General features: G+C 42.7%; 1 protein-coding gene across 1 annotated transcript in view; it reads right to left on the bottom strand.

Annotated features, from left to right (window-relative positions):
* LOC116858869 (ectonucleotide pyrophosphatase/phosphodiesterase family member 7-like) overlaps positions 1 to 19,012 on the bottom strand; it is a 30,567-nt gene that overhangs the window by 2,349 nt on the left and 9,206 nt on the right. Inside the window, exons 2-4 of the mRNA XM_032843804.1 lie at positions 13,109 to 13,254; positions 5,079 to 5,705; positions 2,978 to 3,215 (exon numbers count right to left, since the gene is read on the bottom strand). Of these exons, the coding sequence (XP_032699695.1) occupies positions 2,978 to 3,215; positions 5,079 to 5,705; positions 13,109 to 13,254 (1,011 nt within the window). The remainder of the gene's footprint in view (positions 1 to 2,977; positions 3,216 to 5,078; positions 5,706 to 13,108; positions 13,255 to 19,012) is intronic.

Here is a 19,012-nt window from a genome sequence, read left to right as displayed (position 1 = left end):
ATCAAGGCACTGAAGTCATTTTCAACATCCAGGGACCTCATAGGTGTGTGTTCAGGTATAAGTGAAGATTAGGATTGCCGTTTAACACAAAAACTACAAATTCTAGGGAGTGTTTATATGAAGAGAGGCTTTAGGACACATCCCACAGTCCTGCCAGCATCGAGGCGATATGTAGGTACACATGCTATATTACAGATTTGGCTTCTGGATTTGAGGCTTTTAATAACAACAACAACAACAATAACAACAACACCAACAACCACAACCCTCTAATACATTTTAGCTGCATGGAATGGTTGCTTTTTAGAAATTATGCTGTGGGCATGGCAGTTTAATCAGTACCTTGAAGTTTTTCCTTTATCTCTCCTATAGCTAATGGTTTCTGTAGAAAAGGACCAATTGATTTCTTTTTAAAATGTTGCTTCAGGGTGTAGAGACCTTTATAGGTCATGTTTCAACTTATAGGAAATTTTTATAGTTCAAATATAAATTACGTTAAATGTAGGCTTTGTAATGGAGTTAAGGTTAAGTAAAGTTCTGACTTTCCTTAGGTTGTTTATAGTGTTCAGGAGGCTCCCGCTCTATTGACAAAAGAGCTTTGTTAAAGCAGAAGAATGGTCAGGGTTGGGTATAATAAGGAATGTAGGTGGCTCAGTCTAATGATGTAATTATTGAGATATAGAAAGAGGTGCATCAGGGCTCAATAATGCTTTGGTTGGTGGCAGAACCAGTGTTACAAGTTGGATTGTGTTCCCCCACTCTCCCAGAAAGTATGTTGGAAGCCTTAATCCTTGGTACCTAGGACCTTATGGTACTGGTGACCTTATTTGGAAATAGAGTCTGCAGATATAATTTAAATGAGGTCATCCTGGCTATAGAGGGCCCTAAATATCATGACTGGTGTCCATATAAGAGAAGAGAACACCATGTAAAGACAGACACAGGGAGAAGATGGCCATGTGGTGATGGAGGCAGAGACAGGAATGATTCATCTCTAAACTGAGGAATACCAAGGATTGCCAGCAACCACCAAAAGCTAGAAGAGGCAAGGAAGGATTCTCCCCTATATATTTTAGAGGGAGCCTGGCCCTGCTGACACCTTGATTTTGGCCTTTTACCCTCCAGGTCTGTGAGACAGTATCTGTTGTTTTAAGCCAGCTAGTTTGGGGTAATTTGTTATGGCAGCTGTGGAAACCTAATACAACTGGTATGTCATTTGGGAGGCCCAGTACAAAATGAAAACGCAGGGTCCTTGTTAAAAAAAGCAAGAATTCTGAAATGGTGACAGTAGATTATTAAACCGGGTTGGGGGCTTTTCTGAGCATTGGGCCTTGAGTGATTGCTCAGGTCGCAAATCATAAACCTGGCCTTGTTGCTGGATTCTCAAAGTGCTGGATCCCCTTTGGCATGCAGGAAGTGGTTGAAGTGGATTATTACAATGTGCCCTGATTAACCACAGGAAACCCAAAGAACACTCACTTCTTTTTCCGACGAATGGCTGTGTATGTCACGCTAGCAACAAACAGAACTGCAAGAATTCCTGTGACAATCGTGAGACCAAGCACTGCCTTTTGGAGAGCCGATGTCTTCTGTGTCTCCGCTCCTGATAAAATATCAGATGGTTTTTAATTGTCTGATTATTAAGAGGCTGTTCTGGCTGCTCCTGTATCCGTGGGAAGTTTTCCATCCAGGCTCTGGTGAATATTAATTATGGGAATGAAATGTACATTTAACCCAAGAAAGTGCTCACTGTAAAGAAACCTTGTAGGGCAAGTTGTTGAAAGCTGATTTACTAAACGACCTATTCACCAAATGACCCATTTTCCTAATGACCACTTTGCCAAGTGACCAATTTGCTAAAAGCCAATTTGCTGAGAATCATCAGTTGGTGGGACATTTTGCTTATCAATAACCGACAATAGCCAAAGACCTTACCGCGGGCTCCCAGTGGGCTATGAGACAGCGGTAGGGGCCAAATAGTTCTAGCAACACTCTAAAACTTAAAAGAAAAAATCCTCAATAATTTGGTGAATTGTCATTCATTTAATTAGATTCCTACAAAATGGCCTGCTTCCTATAAGTTCACAAGAAGATCATGGGCAGTGGCTTAGAGTGAAAAGGGTGTCCTATGTACTCTGTTCTAATTGAGCATAGTTATTTTAAGTATAATAAATCACCGATGGGGCACCTGGGTGGCTCAGTGGGTTAAAGCCTCTGCCTTCGGCTCAGGTCATGATCCCAGGGTCCTAGGATTGGGCCCCCCCATGGGGCTCTCTGCTCGGTGGGGAGACTGCTTCCTCCTCTCTCTCTGCCTGCCTCTTCGCCTACTTGTGATCTCTGTCTGTCAAATAAATAAACAAAATCTTAAAAAAAAAAAAAAAGAAAAATCACTGAGCCGCGCCCAAGTTTCTCTCCGCAGGAGAAAAGCTGGCCAGTGTTTGCAAACAACTGAATTCTCAGAGATGATTCCATTCTTCCTTTATATCGTTCACATTTAAGATTTTGAAGTCTTAAGAACTAGCAACCTTATTTACAGGAACCACCTCCTTCCCCCTTTTTTCAGCAGTGAGTGAAACGGTAAGGCTTCATTCTTCCCCTTTGAGCAGCTTGCTTTCAGGCACCAGCAAGGACTGAGTTGCTGAATGAAGGCTGCTTTTCTGTATCTAAAAGGGGCGTCAGAGTACAGACTGCATGCAATTTCTGAGGACAAGGATTATTGCTTGACATTTTCTATGCAGAGGGTTCCTTTTGCCCCAAAGGCACTATGTGAAATGCCACCAACATGTGGAGGGATTCCCCACTTCCTCCTCTATCTGTTTAGAGCTGCAGCTGTCTTGCCCTGGGGGCACCGAAGCTATCAGGGAAACAGGATTATTCTGCTTGATTCTGCCACTAAGCCCCCCTCCCCCAACCTTTTGATTCTTTCCTCAGGACAGAGCACACCATCAATTTTCTGTTGGTTGTTTTTGTATCTCACCTGGCTGTTGGTCATAGGAGTCCACAAGCATTTCCTGGGTGATGTCCAGGGAGCCATTGTGGGGTTCAGGGGTAACCCCCAGAAGCTTACACATGAGTGGGTAGATGTGGATGCTGTCAAAAGGTTCAGCTACGTGATTCTTTTTGAAATCTGGCCCAAAAGCTCTGAATATGGTCTTCATGTCCATGTGGACATTATCAAAGCCATGATCTCCCTTGTTGAAATATATTATAAGTCGCTGAAAAATAATAACAAAAAAGCCATTTTAGATTCCAGTCTCCTGAAAGAAAACTATCCTTATGTCATGCATGTCAGATTCATGAGATCTTTGAAAAATTAAATGACAAGGAAGGACACTGCTCTGCAGTGCCAAAGAAAAGAGGAAGGAATGAAAGATCTTTAAGAAAGAGAATAAAGAAAGCATACCCATTAGACACAGCAAGAAGATAATACTGACAATAATAACAATAATAAGCTCAAACACAGTATCTCCGGTCATGGCCTCATGTGTTTTGCAAGCTCCTCAATCCTAGAGAGAGAAGAGTAACACCTACTTCACTGTGCACACCAAAGCAGGCAGGTGGATGGGGATCTGAGAAGTGTATTCAGTGAGAGGCACTGAGATTCAAAGAATTTTCTGCCTAACGGCCAGTTCAGAAGGTTCCCTATTCCCTCAAACCTGGCTGGTTCTGTTGGGAATGTGACTATCGCGTTAAATCCCTTCACCTCACTCTCAGCTTGTTATATCATGAACCAGGCTTACAAAGAGGCCAGTGACTGTAGAATCTCTTTTTGGCAAGACCTTAGCTTTGGGCACATATCGTCAGTGTTCTGGGCTGTGTGAGAGATTGCAAAATATCAATAAATTGTTGCACTTTACTGTGACTATTTCCACCCATATTAAACAATAACCTTATGAGTTTTCTCATACCTGTTATACTCTGGATTTGTAGCAATATGGGAGTATACAGATTGCAGACATGATTATAATGTTTAACTCCTGTCCGTAGTCTAGGACAAGCATTCTCCAAGCTATACCTGGGATGGTCTTCTGTCATGTGATGTTTAAATACCACCTAAACTTTGTTCTGCCATGAATCATTAGTTGGTAGTTTACAAAAACCAGACCACCTCACTTATGTCTCACAATTAGCCTTGATTTTGGTATTTTCTTCTTTAGATTTGCTTATTTTTCATAACAGCTTTGTTGAGATATGATTTGTATACCATATGTACAATTTGAAGATTTTTAAATTTTTCTCAGAGGTGTGGAACTGTCACCACAATAATTTTGGAACACTCATCACCCCAAAAAGAAACCCTGTACCCTTCAGCAGTCACTCCCCATTTTCTCCTGACATCAACCCCCTATTCTAGACAATCACCAATTTGTGATCTCTCTCTATATATTTGCCTATTCTAAACATTTCATTTAAATAGAAGCATACAGTATGTAGTCCTTTGTATCTAATTTCTTTCCATCATCATAGTATTCTCACAATTCATTCAAGTTATAACATCTATCAGTACTTTGTTCCTTTTAATGGTAACATAATATTCCATTGTATGGATATACCATATTTCATTTATCTACTTATCAACTGATGGGCAATTGGGTTGTTTTCACTTCTTGGTCATTTTGAATGATGCTGCTATGAGCATTTGTATATAATTTTGTGAACAGAGTTGCTTATTATTTTCATTATTAGTTTTGATATGTGCAAAGGGGAACCAGCAGGTGGGTTTTTTGGTGGATCTACTTTTAATCCCAAATCACTTCTCTCTAGCTTTGGTTTATTCTTCATTAAAATGGGGGAGATAAGAGTATCTTTAGGGGCTGGGAAAACAAAAATGAAATAATTCATGTTAAAATTTTAGTACAGCGCTGAACAAGGCCTTGGTCAGGAAGGGATGTTTGTCATTATTATTACATAGTGGTAACATGGGACAGGGTTGGTTGGGTGGGATGTGGGCTTGGGGATGGGGAACACTTAGGAAACAGTGGATTACAACTTATATTTTCATTTTTTTCAGACCTGTTTCTCTCTAGAGGCTGTCTCCAAGACCCAAGATGACTTTATTCATTTTAGAATCAACTCACCCCATTGATGTTATAACCAGAGTCAGCATACATCACGATTGGCAGGACCCGCTGGTGTTTAGCAAAATGGAAGCGTTCTGGGAATTCCTCCTTCTTGTACACGTTGAGATGAGGGTGTGCATTCTTCAGCGCTTGGTAAACGGCTTCCTCTTGCCCTGGTTTGGGCAGGAGCATCCCAAAGCCACCATAATCCACAATATCAAACTTGACTAAGTCCCTGAACTTGATGTAGTTAGTCAAGAGGATCTCAGTGACGCTGGGCTTCTTTTTCACTGTGGTCATGCCGTGGTCTGATGTGATGATGACATTGAGGTTCTTGGTCAAGCTGTGCCTCTCAATGGCTTCCACCAGGTACCCGATTGTTCTGTCGATTTGCTGAATAATCACCCTTCTGTTCTCTGTCTCAGGCCCGAATTTGTGTCCTACGTTATCTGGCTCTCCATAGTACAGAGTGACAAAGTCAAAATCTTCCTTAGTGAACCAGTTCATGACAATGTCAATGTTCTCCCTCCACTCTGTCTCATTGCTGTCTGGGTGAGTGTAAGACTCTACCAGGGAGCGCTGGACAGCCTCTCCTTTGTACTTCACACCTCCTCCAGGATAGTGGAATGATGCCGTCTTCCTCCCCTGCAAGGATAAGAAGAAAATTCTATCAGGACTGTTTCTCATATCTTTTTCATAACAAGTAAAGCCTGGCTTGTTGATGTCCCTGCCCTAGTCCAGAGACATAGAGAACATGCGAGACTTGGAATCAGAAGGCGTTGGACTTCATTCCTGGCTTTACCAGGATCTCATCAAATCTATAACACCATTGCAAGACATGCTATTATTTTATGTGCTACTAGAAAAAAAGTGCTGCCAGTTAAACCATGACACTCCACTGATGGTAAGATGCACTCCAGCTTCAGAGATGGCAAAATGAAAAGAAGTTCCTTGGAATGGAGGAAAAATGGTACATTCTGTTTTGGGGATGGTGAGTGAATTCTTTAATCTCTTATACTTCGTGTTTCCACACGTAAAATGCCAAAAAGTTGATGTTATTTTTGTGAGGATTAAGTCAGCTAACTTTAAGATAAAGTGGTAGAGATTGTGTTTTGGCATGTGGTAGGCACTCTTTTCTTTGCCTTCAGGTATAGCAAACCACCACAAAGCCTTCCCTGATGTGTGTAGTGAACACTTAATATGTTTGCCAGCCCGGCACCCACTCCCCCTCCAATGGTTCAGAGAACCCTGACTTCCCCTAGAGACTCTGCCCTTGCTTCATGACTGATTTGGGATGTGTTGTTTCCACATCAGGCTCCAGAGGTGGGATTTGGTTGTGGCCTGGCCAATCAGAGGACACTACTTCCACTGGCCACAGCAGTTGGTTCAGCCTTGGGCCCATGTCCCAGTCAGAGCCAAAGAGATTTGATCTTGGGACTTCTGAGGAGGAGGAATAAGGGCTAGAGGAAAGCTTTGGACAAATCAGGTTGTTTTAACAACACACATGATCTCAAAGTAATGAAAATATTCTTAAGTGATTCCCCAAGCAGAAAGGGGGTTGACAAAGTTTGACAAAGTTTGGTAAAATTGTTAGGAAAAAAAAGAATTGTTTGACAAAGTTTGGTAAAATTGTTAGGAAAAAAAAGAATTTTATGTTTGCTCAGCAATGAATTAACAATGAGATGGGCACATCTCACTAAGTCCTGTTGTTGTAAAGCAGCTCATTGACCAGGACATGGCACATAGTAGGGGCTCAGTGGATTTTGGTTTAATGAATGAATGTCCTACTTATTTGGGGAGCAAGTACTTTCCTTTGTCTCAGTAAAGCTATTAGCTTGAAGGCTGTACTGTGACACTTCCTCTACCACCCAATATTTGGATGTTCTGAAAAACACGAAAGTTCATTGATTTTAGTAGAACCAAGGGTGATGGTGGTGTCACTATATTGATTTGGTATGGAGCATAAATGACCAGGAAGATTTTTGGGATAATGGCACCTGGGTTGTGGCTATTTGGTTGACAAATGAGCAGAAAATTATATCCACGAGTAATGACAAAACTTACAATGTACTGTTTGAGAGAGAGAAGCAGGAAAGCAATTTGGAAGTTGTGAGGGATGCTTTTGGTTTTCTACCCAGATCCCCTTGTTGGGCCAGTGCACTCACATTCACTTCAGCTGTTCCATGTTCTGGAAAATTACCTTCAGCTAGTGGCCAAGTCTTGCTTCACCTGGTAAGGTGTTCCATACTGCTTCTTCACTCCTAGCTGCCTATGGCCAGTGATTGACTGATAGGAGGACCAAAGACCAGCTTCCTTGCCTCAGGATGGGATAGCATGGGGGTGCAATTCATGCTCCAGAGCTCTGTGGGATTAGGCTGAAGCTGCTCTCTAACTGCAACCACAGCTCCCTTCTCTTCTTTCAAATCCTGCCCTGTCAGTTTCCCTCACTCCCATCTCCTGAGAATTCTCCCTTAGTGCCTTATATTCACCAAATCCCTGCCTCAGGCTCTGCTTTTAGGAAGCTTGAAATAAGATAGAAAAATTTTTAAAAGATTTTTATTTATTTATTAGAGAGAGAGTGTGAGCACAAGGAAGCAGTGGGGCAGAGGAAGAGGGGGAAACCAACTTCCTGTTGAGCAGGGAGTCTGACGTGGACTCAATCCCAGGACCCTGGGATCATAATGGAGCTGAAGGCAGACGCTCAACTGATGGAGCCGCTGCACCTCAAGATAGAAGTTTTTTTTTTTTTTTTTAAGATTTTATTTATTTATTTGACAGAGAAAAACACGGTGGGAGAGAAAACATAAGAGGGGAAGTTGGGGAAGGAGAAGCAGGGTTCCCACTGAGCAGGGAGCCTGATGAGGGTCTTGATCCCAGGATCCTGGGATCATGACCTGAGCCAAAGGTAGATGCTTAATGACTGAGCCACCTAGGTGCCCCAAGATAGAAGTTTTAATGCTAAATACTTTTCAAGGCTCCAGAAGCTCTGTTATCCATTGCTATAGGTGAAACATTGGACCCCCTGGCCTCCAGTGTTCATTTTCTTTCATGTGATTTAATTTTATTTTCTTTAAAATACTTTACCCAATCTGAAATTATCTTAGTGTGTTTCTTGTTTACCGTCTATTTCCCTCCCTTAGAATGTGAGTTCCATGAGATCAGGGGCCATGTTGATTTTATTGACCATTCTTTTTCTGGGATGTGGAACGGGCTTGGCTCAGAGTAGGTGGTAATTGCTGGTTAAGTGGATTTTGAATGAATGCATGAATCACATCTCCTTTTGTGGGTGCAAAACCCATCCTATTCTCACTCCTGATTAACTTATGTAAAGAGTTACAGAAGCTCTTTCTTTTCTGGGTTCTAGCATCTTATTTGTAATCTCTTCAGGCAACACATTTTCATTTTTGATAATAGAATTTCTATGGTTGCTTTAACTTGCAAATCCTCTAATATTTATTTATTGCATTTCTGATTGGCATTACTCATAATTCTCAGTTTTTAACGGTGGTACTTTGTTTAACTTAATATAAATTGACGTTGCTCTGAAGTATGGAATTGACTGGAAGGATAAAACTTTCAACATTTTGTAGAACATAATTTGACTGGCTACTTTATTATCTAGAATAAGCTGACATTGGCATTATGAGGGACTTAGGCAGCTGTGCATATCCAGTTGACTTCTTGATGTTTGCATGTTAAATCTCAGAAGTTCCTAACTTGAAATTGTTTTCTTGTGCTGTGTTCTCAACACACACCTTCTTTTCTTTCTTTCTTTTTTTTTTTTTTTAAAGATTTTATTTATTTATTTGAGAGATGGAGAGAATGAGAGAGAGAGAGAGAGCATAAGAAAGGGGAGGGTCAGAGGGAGAAGCAGACTCCCTGCTGAGCAGGAAGCCCGATGTGGGACTCCATCCCGGGACTCCAGGATCATGACCTGAGCCGAAGGGAGTTGCTTAACCTACTGAGGCTCCCAGGTGCCCTCAACACACACCTTCTTTAAAGATATCTGAAGCTGTAGTCTTAGGAAACTGTGATTTTTTTTTTCACTTTGCCCACTAGGGATTTTAAGAGTTAAACTGTTTCATGAAAGAAGCTCCAGAAAGAGGGGCACCTGGGTGGCTCAGTGGGTTAAAGCCTCTGCCTTCGGCTCAGGTCATGATCTCAGGGTCCTGGGATCGAGCCCCGCATCGGGCTCTCTGCTCCACAGGGAGCCTGCTTCCTCCTCTCTCTGCCTGCCTGACTACTTGTGATCTCTCTGTCAAATAAATAAATAAAATCTTAAAAAAAAAAAAAAAAAAAGAAGAAGCTCCAGAAAGAAATGTATGTTTGAGTGTGTGTACACACACACACACGACTCTATTTGGGACCTGGGATAATCAAAAGTGTTATTTTCAACAAATACTTCTGAGAAATAATCTGAGCATTTAATTGGATGCAAAAGAGTGGGTATTTACTATTCTACCCTTTAATTAGCATAATCAGTGTTTCCAGTAGCAATAGCAATTGGAGAATCGCTGGTTTTATTAGGTTCATTATTCTCCCTTAGTGTAGTGTTGCATCAATGTGGCTATTACTCTTAAGTTGCTTTTTTTAAAACAAGAGTTGGTACTTCCTATAGGCAAAATCCTTTGGTTTTGTAGAGTCCACCAAACTCCTCAGAACTAATCATTAGAACAGAAGTTTCAGTTTGGTTTTGCGTTTTGTCTTGTCTCTTCTTTTAGGACAGAGTGAATAGTCACAAGGTACACATGTTTTAGGAAGGCCTCCGAACATTTTGTCATGGTTGTGCTTTGGTGGGAAGTATGTATGGTTTAGGGAAAGGAGTTCCTCCTTCTAGGAAGTGATTAGGTGGAAAGACATGGACTCTATGTATGTGAAATTCAGAAGTCAAGGTTGATCTGAGTTGTTTTCATTGCTTTTCTGGGCTCTAGAGGAGTCACTGAACAGAAGGAGCCAGACGGCCAAGATTCTATTTTCTCTCCCTCCCACACCCTTTCACAGGTCAGATCATTATTCTTAGAACCTTTACGATGCATAATAAAGACATGGTTTGGGCCAATATTGGAATGAATTATCTTGTTATTAATGCTCTAGGCAGAAGCAGCTGGCACCATCCTGCTCACAGCTCTTCCAGGTTTGGAAGCTATTGTCTATGAGACTCGGCTTACAGTGAAAATCATAGCTGCCCTCCCCACCTTCTCTCCAAATCCCCTTCTGGTTGTAGCCTACCCTGGTCCTGATACAGACTTTTGGAAGCCATGGGGATCTCACTCAGATTATCCTCTGCCATTTCACTCCTTAATACACTCTATAGCTCCTCCATAGGAAGGTGATACATGCTCCTAGGTTTTTATGGTTTTTCTGGGTCTTAATGTCATGGCTGCCTGCCTTTCTCTGAGGATTAGGACTTCTGAACTTGGTGAACCACTTCAGCCATTAATTATATTCCGTTATCAGGCATACTCATTTAAAATCTGAGCTTGCTTTGAATGGACCCTCTCTGTTCATACCCTGACCATTGCTGAAGTCCTGCTGGAGTGTGGATATGTTCTTGGACTGTGAATAATGGACTCAAAGGTGGCCAGGAATCCCATCTTTTAGGCATCATCCACAATGCATGTCAATTCTTATGTATCTTGTTAGACTCTGGCAGCATTAATGTCATGAAAGGAAAACATTTTAATCCTATTAAAGGTGAATGCATCAATCTCCACATCAATGCATTAAATGCATCCATCTCCACAAAGCCCAGCTGGAGAAGGATAGATTTTCCCAGTGATGGTTAGAGGTTAGGCCACTCCATTATAGTTCTGCCTGGTAATATAGATGGACCCCGAATGACATTTAGGGCCATTTGGTATGCTGTTACTGCGGGGCTGACCTAGGGCCACAGGTTTGCTCTGATTGCAGCAGCTTTCCTGCCAGCTCCTCGGGGAGCTGGCCAGTGGCCCTTTCCCATGGCAGGAGATGTCAGTGGTAGAATGAGATATACCAGCTTGATTTTCACTTGCCAAACCCATGGCGTTTTGTCAATCATCTGGCCCTGCACCAGATCCTGTTTTTGCACAACCACTTATGAATTCAGCAAAGAGAAAGAACACTCTGATTATGAATTGAGCAGAAGGAAACAGAGTCCTGAAAATAAATGGCAATGAGACAAGAACCATGAATAAGAAAAACTACAGGAAAGAATGCTATCAGAAACCTCGTGCCAATGAACAAATAGTGTAGCAGGAGACTAGAAAGGCCCTGGGTTTTGAACACTAAATTAATGAAGACCGCCCAGACCTCCCTAGGAGCAGGACAAATAGGTGATTCACTGTAAAACCCATGGCTGGGGGCGCCTGGGTGGCTCAGTGGGTTAAAGCCTCTGCCTTCGGCTCGGGTCATGATCTCAGAGTCCTGGGATCGAGCCCCACATTGGGCTCTCTGCTCAGCAGGGATCCTGCTTCCTCCTCTCTCTCTGCCTGCCTCTCTGCCTACTTGTAATCTCTGTCTGTCAAATAAATAAATAAAATCTTAAAAAACAAAAACAAAAACCCATGGCTGAATGTTTCAGCCAAGGAAGTAATACTATGTTATAGTTAAGAGTTGCTGAACCCTGAGTGAGTTAAAATCATAGCTTTGCCTCTTGCTAGCTTTGTAACTTTAGAAGTTACAAAAAAGTTTGCTCACCTGTTAAGTGGGCATGATCCTAACACCTACTTAAGAACTGTTATAAATTATTAAATGTAAAGCACTTAAATCAGTACTAGGCACATAGAAGGTGTTATTAGTGTTATTTTCTTGAGGGGGCAGAATTTATTTGCATGGTTTCTGCCTTAAAGTGAAAAAATGTGACAGAAGAGGAAGGAATCTAGAGCATAACAGTTAAGGGAAAAATGAAGCTGAGATAGAGTCACTGACAACCCCCTTTGATTCATTTAGAGCTATGCTGTCCAGTACGGTAGTCCTTAACCACATGTGCTATTTAGATTTAAATTGAAATTAATAAAAATTAAATGCAATTAAAAATTTGGTTCCTCAGTCTCACTAGTCCCATTTCAAGGGCTCAATAACCACGTGTGGCTAGTGGCTTCCATGTTCGACAGTGCACAGTTGAACATGTCTATCATCAAAGAAAGTTCCATTGGATAGTTCTGGCTTAGAGCTGTAGTGACCAGCTGAAGTGCTAAAATGATTCAGCCTCCTTTAATGACTAATAGTTTTTGAACATTTAGTTTTCAGCACGTTACATGCATTATCTCAGTTAACCCTCGTAATGGGCATTTTATGGGTGGGGCAAATCAAGCACAGGGAGGAGGGTTTTGCCCAAGGACAGGCAGCTGGAGAAAGGTAGAGCTGGCCAGATCCTTCTCCAGGAGTCCAAGTCCACAGCCTGCCTTCTGAGTGGCAACAGCGCACCACCTTGCAGCAGGACACACTCCGTATGCTGGAGCACAGAGATGAAGCTCCACTGCAAGGGGATCTTTGGAGCAAAGGCTGGTGTCTTGGGGAGAGAAGATTCTACTCTGAAGCGATGACTGTGGAAGCTGTTTAAGAAAATGCAAAGCTGACAGCAGTTTTGGGGCTGGGACTTAAACATGCAGCTCTGATTTCTGCCTTTTTGAAGCAATAGTAAATGGCCACTGGGATCCTTTCAAGTGAATGTTCTCAGAGCTTTTCATGGTCTAAAGCTTCATTAAATGGTCAGCTTCATTCTTAAGGGCTTTTATGCTTACGTCTGAGGCAAGTGTATAAACAGATATTTACGAAAGGACTGCTGAGTTCAGACCCTATGGTGAACCTTGGAGCTACAATCACGATTCAGCCAGACTCTGCCCTCATGGAGACTCATCCATCGATAATGGTTAAATGCATATTTCATTTCATACTTACATCAAATCTATTACATAAGCGCGTCATCATTATTCCCATTACACATTTAGGGAAACATGTTTAGAGAAGTTAAGTCACTTTCTCAAGGTCACAGCTTCCAACCCTCATCCCATATGCTTAGGCATGAGAGGCGATATCCCTGGAAGCCAACCCAGGGTTTCTGATAGTACCTGTCTCTGGGCTGTGATCCAGAGGGGGAGAACACCATTGTCCCACCACTCAGTCTTGTTCTGGGTAGTTTTGAAGGAGTACTTCCATTGTGTCTCTGTATTAAACATCATGTTGTGAATGACTCCGTGATCTTCAATCCAGCGACCTTGGGAATGAAAGAGGGAAGGTACTGAGAAGTTCTGTGAATGGATACTGCCAGGGCTATCAAAGTGATCTTAAGACCTCTCTCAATACCCTTCTGGTCGGCCTACTTCTTCTGGGGGATTTTTGCTCGGGGTGGCTACCCTGGGGCTTCTGACTTGGTTGTCTGGAGGTGCAAATGTTGGTAGGCATAAAGGAAGGGCTAATTGTATCTCACAACTGCCAGATTGGATCTGTTCCTGGAACAGACCTCACAGTCCTGGAGGAAGCTGGGATTGGCTGTGGAACCTGATATGGGAGGGAAGGCAGGGCAAGGGGAGGTCAGGTTACTTGGGTTGTTCTGTGTCTAGAAGGTAAGAGCCTAGAATTTGGGTATTTCCTGTGGGATGATTTTCCTTATCTTCTGCTTGTGATGATCTGATTCAGTATTAAATATCCAGTGGACCTAATTCTTGGCAAACATCCCAGGGTTTTCCCTAGGACTCCCATACTGTTTGAGGAAAACAACGGAATCAGGAAGGATTTCTAGACATAAATGGCGATAGTCTTACTTCTCTCTACTTACGGAAAGCAGATGTTGGAGAATGTGATTAAGCTAGATTATTCTTTTTTTTTTTAAGATTTATTTATTTATTTATTTGACAGAGAGAGAGAGAGAGAGAGAGAGATCACAGGTAGGCAGAGCAGCAGACAGAGAGAGAGGGGGAAGCAGGCTCCCAGCTGAGCAGAGAGCCCGATGCGGGGCTCAATCCCAGGACCCTGAGATCATGACCCGGGCCGAAGGCAGTGGCTTAACCCACTGAGCCACCCAGGCACCCTAAGCTAGATTATTCTTGAAAGCATAAGAATTGAACCAATATAGAAAAAAACCTGTGGTCTTAAATTGTACCAGGGAAAAGAGGAGTGTGTGTTGGGGGACACTCTAAAGAGTGAACCAAAAGATCCAAGGGGACAGCTGAGTACACTTCCTTACCTGCTGGGACAGAATCCTCTGGGTGACCCTGCTGATTATAATAAGATAGTGACGATTTCTCCTATTTCCAAGTTAAATCAATGCAGGACATTCTGTGACTAGAACTTGATGGTCACGGGAACCAAGAAGGGAAAGTTCTCCACTAGCTCAGACTCATTGCCAGGCTGATGGTGGGTAAAGTCCCTCTAGGATGGCCACGGCTTTCAGGTGGGAAGAAGCAAAAACAGTTGTCGCTTTAGTGTTTCTGTCTTGTAGGTAGATCATGCTAGGGGCACTGAAAAGAAGTTGTGCTGCTGTCAGGGATTGGGGCTTTGGGGTCAAGATTCCTGGTCAGGGATCAAATTGGATGGTCAGCAGGGGAAGAGCATGGACTTAGAGCCCGAGAGAGCTGGGTGCCAACCGTAGCTTGGCTTTTGAACATGCTGTGTGAACTTAAATAAGCCCCTAACCTGCCTGGCCTTGGTTGCCTGAATAATAGCAGGTAGGGTTTGTGTGATGAAAGCATGGCACATATTTACTGTCATGTCATAAACCAATACATTTCCTAAATTTATAGGGGGATTAACTCATCTAATGCTCCCAACAACTCTGTGAGGTGGCTACTATTATAGCCCCTCTTTTAGAGATTTCCCCGTTTAAGGAAACAGGCACAGAGTTTGCTCAAGATCATGTAGCAGAACTGGCCTTTGAACCCAGGAGGCTTGGTTACAGCCCATGCTTTTTTTTTTTTTTTTTTTTTTTAATAGGTGAACTTCACCGAGCATAAAATTCACTATTAACATTTTATTTATTTATTTATTTATTTATTTATTTTTTAAAGATTTGTTTTATTTATTTGACAGACAGAGATCACAAGTAGGTAGAGAGGCAGGCAGAGAGAGAGAAGAGGAAGCAGGCTCCCTGCGGAGCAGAGAGCCGGACACAGGGCTCGATCCCAAGACCCCGGGATCATGACCTGAGCCGAAGGCAGAGGCTTTAACCCACTGAGCCAGCCAGGCGCCCCACCATTAACATGTTAAAGTATACAATTCAGTAGCATTTAGTATGGTCACAATGTTGTGCAGTGATCATCTCTTTCTAGTTCCAGGGCACGTTCTTCACCCCAAAAGGAGACTGTACCCAAGCAGTCACTCCCCTGTCTCCTACTAGCCTCTAATCTTCTTTCTGTCTCTATAGTTTTACCTGTTCTGGACATTTCATAGAAATGAAATCTCACAATATGTGACCTTTTGTGTCTGGTTTCTTTCACTTAGCTTTATGTTTTCCAGGTTCCTCCATGTTGTGGCATATTTCCTTGTTATAGTGCGGGAGCTTTCTCGTGGCTGATCCATGCCATATCATAGTAGGTAAAATGGAAGCACGGAGACAATTCACCTAGGCGTAGCTTGCTTTTGCCTTGGTTTTGTTTTGTTTTGTTGCCTGCAAATCCTGGATTCTGTTCTTTGTGACTCTTCCTGCCTAGTAAAGAGCAAATCACCCTGGAATTTACAAACATCTGGCACTTCACCTTTTCTAGTGTTTATCCATGGTATTTTATATCACCAACATTAGAATCAACTGAACTGCTTGTTAAAAAACACAAATTCCTGGGGAACCTGAGTGGCTCAGTTGGTTAGGTGTCTGCCTTCAGCTCAGGTCATGATCTCAGAGTCCTAGGATTGAGTCCTAAGTCGAGTGGGGCTCCTTGCTCAGCAGGGAGTCTGCTTCTCCCTCTGCCCTTCCCCTCTGTTCGTGCCTGCACTTGGTCTCCCTCTCCCTCTCTCTCAAAAACAAAACAAAACAAAAAGCAACCAAACAAACCCTCACAAATTCCCTGGTCTCCACTCTAGCCCTTGCTGAATTCACACCTCTTGACTGAGGTCTGGGAGCCTACATTTCATAAGCTCTCCAGGTGGTTCTAGTGCCCCTGACATACCCCACTGACATGTCAGAACCATCGTTTTAGGAACTGTTAGTCATTCACACATACATGTGGGTTAGTTCTAGCAGATTGCCCATTACTCCAAAATCTGGGTTGACAGTAGTTCGCCTGAGGGACCAAAGTGGGGAGAGGCAGCTGTCAAAACCTGGAGTACTCCAGTATCTTGGGGAAGCAAAGCCACTAGGAGGATTTCGAGGGGGGATTGGAGGAAGCAGAGGATGCCATGGACACAGAAACTCCCCCCTCCTGGACCTTAATGATTCTGGCTTCCAGGTTCTGGGATCCAGATGTCAGTTATAATATCAGTCAAGTAGACTAGCTTGGAAACCAATCACAGAATCCATTTTCCACTCAAAGAGATATTACCCAGGTTTCAAATACCTAACCTAAAACGAGTTCAGGGAGCATGACCCTTCTATTCTGTGGCATGGTTAGTCCCAGTAATTGCACAAAGGAAACTCTCCATAGTGTTTGGGTTATTTTCACCCTGACACTTAAAGGCATGTTCGAAATCCAGCCAGCAGCTGGGGACCACTAATGACCCAGCAGAAATTTCCACTGCCCCTTTGGTTCCATCTTCCTGTTGCTCTAGCTGTTTATCCTGGTTAAGGACCAGTTCTAGAATGTGGGTAGAATAAGACAGAAGAGGGGAAAAGCTAAGAAATGAACAGCTGCAGGGAGTGGCAATCAGTTTTACTAAAACTGCATTTTCAACCCTGAAGACAATCAGTTACCAGGCTGGAAAGCTGCGTGAAGGCAACACTGTTGACCATGACTGGGGTTCCAGTAGCTGCAAAGGAACTGGTTTCACTTGGGTCAGATGACATAGTCCTTACTACAGTACAGTGCTACAGAAGGGGGACTGCTCTCAGAGGTGGGACATCCGGGTTTGGTTTTGGCTCTTGTAAGCACTTGCTCTCTCCCTGGGACTTAGTTTTCTCCCTATAAAATGAGAGAGTTAATGATTTCCAAGGTCCTTTCCGGCTTTATCCATTCTGAGAGAGTCTGTCATCCATGTCATTTCAATGTCTGTGATGTGGAAGTTAAAAAGGAAGTAGGATAAGCTCTCCTAGAGAACGTGATTCCTGCTGCTTGCTAATTATGCTTTAATCAGGGTACAATGCCTACTCACACACCATGCCATTTATGGCAAAGTGTGGGTAAATTCACCCAACTGAGCCTTTCAGGTGTGGGAACCAACCCAGCTAGATTTGACTCCCTTTTCTTGATTCTCAGAGGCTGACATTTATTTATTTCCCAGATACTTGCAGGGTGAATTTAGGAAACCATCAAGTCTAGTGTTGGATCCAAATCCTCTTTCTCAAACGTTTAAGCCAAGTATTATCCTTGATGTCCCAGGGCATTTACAGCCTAGGGGAGAGGGGAGAGAGAGTTAAAAAAAGAGAGAGCATGTTCTGGAGTACCTGCAATGCTAGCAGGCACCTTCTCTTAGGATTCCCCTACTTGTAGGCCTTGCTGAGAGGCAGGTCTAGGCACCATATTTGTACCATGTGGCATCTTCTCCCCACATTCATTTGGTTGGTGAGAAACCCAGTTCTCTCTCTCAAGACTTAAACCAAGAGCTGAAGTGACTAGTCATCTGGTGGTGGGCTCTGAGAAGCCTACCATGATGGGCCATGAGCAGAAAGAGAAAGCTGGTGGTGAGCGAGTGAAACAGAGAAAGGAGAGTTCCTGGGGCTGACTGGAAGATACTGGGCTTCTGAGAGCCAGAAACATAAGGTCTGGTTTCTCTAACTCTGTAACTCTAACTCCATTTGTCATTGTCTCTCGTTTGGTTCCCTTGCTTGACTTTGCCTGGTAGAGCCTTACAGGCAGTCCTTTCCCTTGAGCTAGTGTGAAAAGATTTCTGTGTTTTATGGTTGTTATTCCCTGACATAGCTGGTGATGAGTGCTCAAATGCTGAATAAAGTGCAGTGAGAACACAGAAAAGAAGGGATCAGGGAAGGCTTCACAGAGGAGGTGACACTGGAGCCTCCTAGAAGGCAAGTGCAAATGTAGTCCAACCTTGAACAACATGGGCTTGAATTGTGTGGGTGCACTTATACAACAGATTGTTTTTGATAAATACACTATAGTACTGTTAGTGTATTTTCTCTTACTTATGATTTTCTTAATAACATTTTCTTTTGTCTAGCTTACTTTATTGTAAGAATATAGAATATAATATATAAAATATGTGTTAATCATCCGTGTTATCGGTAAGGCTTCTGGTCAATGATAGGCTATCAGTAGTTAAATTTTGGGGAGTCAAAAGTTATACATGGATTCGACTGTGTTACCACCACTAACCCCCATATTGTTCAAATGTCACCTGTATCTGCCATGATTTTTAACTATTAAAACTAAGCAGTTCATTGCTTGGGTAGAAGTAGATAGAGGTTGTTTTATAATTACCTGCCCCAGTTGTATCCATTGTCAGTTATGCCGCTGAAAGGATTATGTAGCCTGAGATTGCTTAGTGCTTTTTTTGTTAATGACCTAAACTTCTCCCATGATATGCACTTGGAAATAAGTGAACAATATTGTTCAGTTATGTTGCTGTGGACAAATGACCAGTTTGGCCATTGTTAGATGGCTTGAGAGATAGTTCCAAAGTTTGCACTAAAAATAGGGTTTGACATCTACCCAGTAAGACTGCTGAAGGTCTTTCCTTTTTTGATTATGATGATGAAAAAAATGGCTGAGATGGTGCATGACTTGCTTTTTCTCATCATCTCCGTCCTGGATTCTTGGCCCAGAAGCCCTGCTCTAGAACTTGCAAAGTTTTCAGTTTTTGCCACTGTTCTGGGTCATTCCCTGGCTTGTGATAGATGAAAACCACTCCTTTTATTCCCTTATCCTAAGGTC

The sequence above is a fragment of the Lontra canadensis genome, unplaced genomic scaffold (assembly GCF_010015895.1).
Source record: "Lontra canadensis isolate GAN:19392208 unplaced genomic scaffold, GSC_riverotter_1.0 scaffold143, whole genome shotgun sequence".
NCBI lineage: Eukaryota > Metazoa > Chordata > Mammalia > Carnivora > Mustelidae > Lontra > Lontra canadensis.
This window is presented reverse-complemented; position numbering and strand designations above follow the sequence as displayed.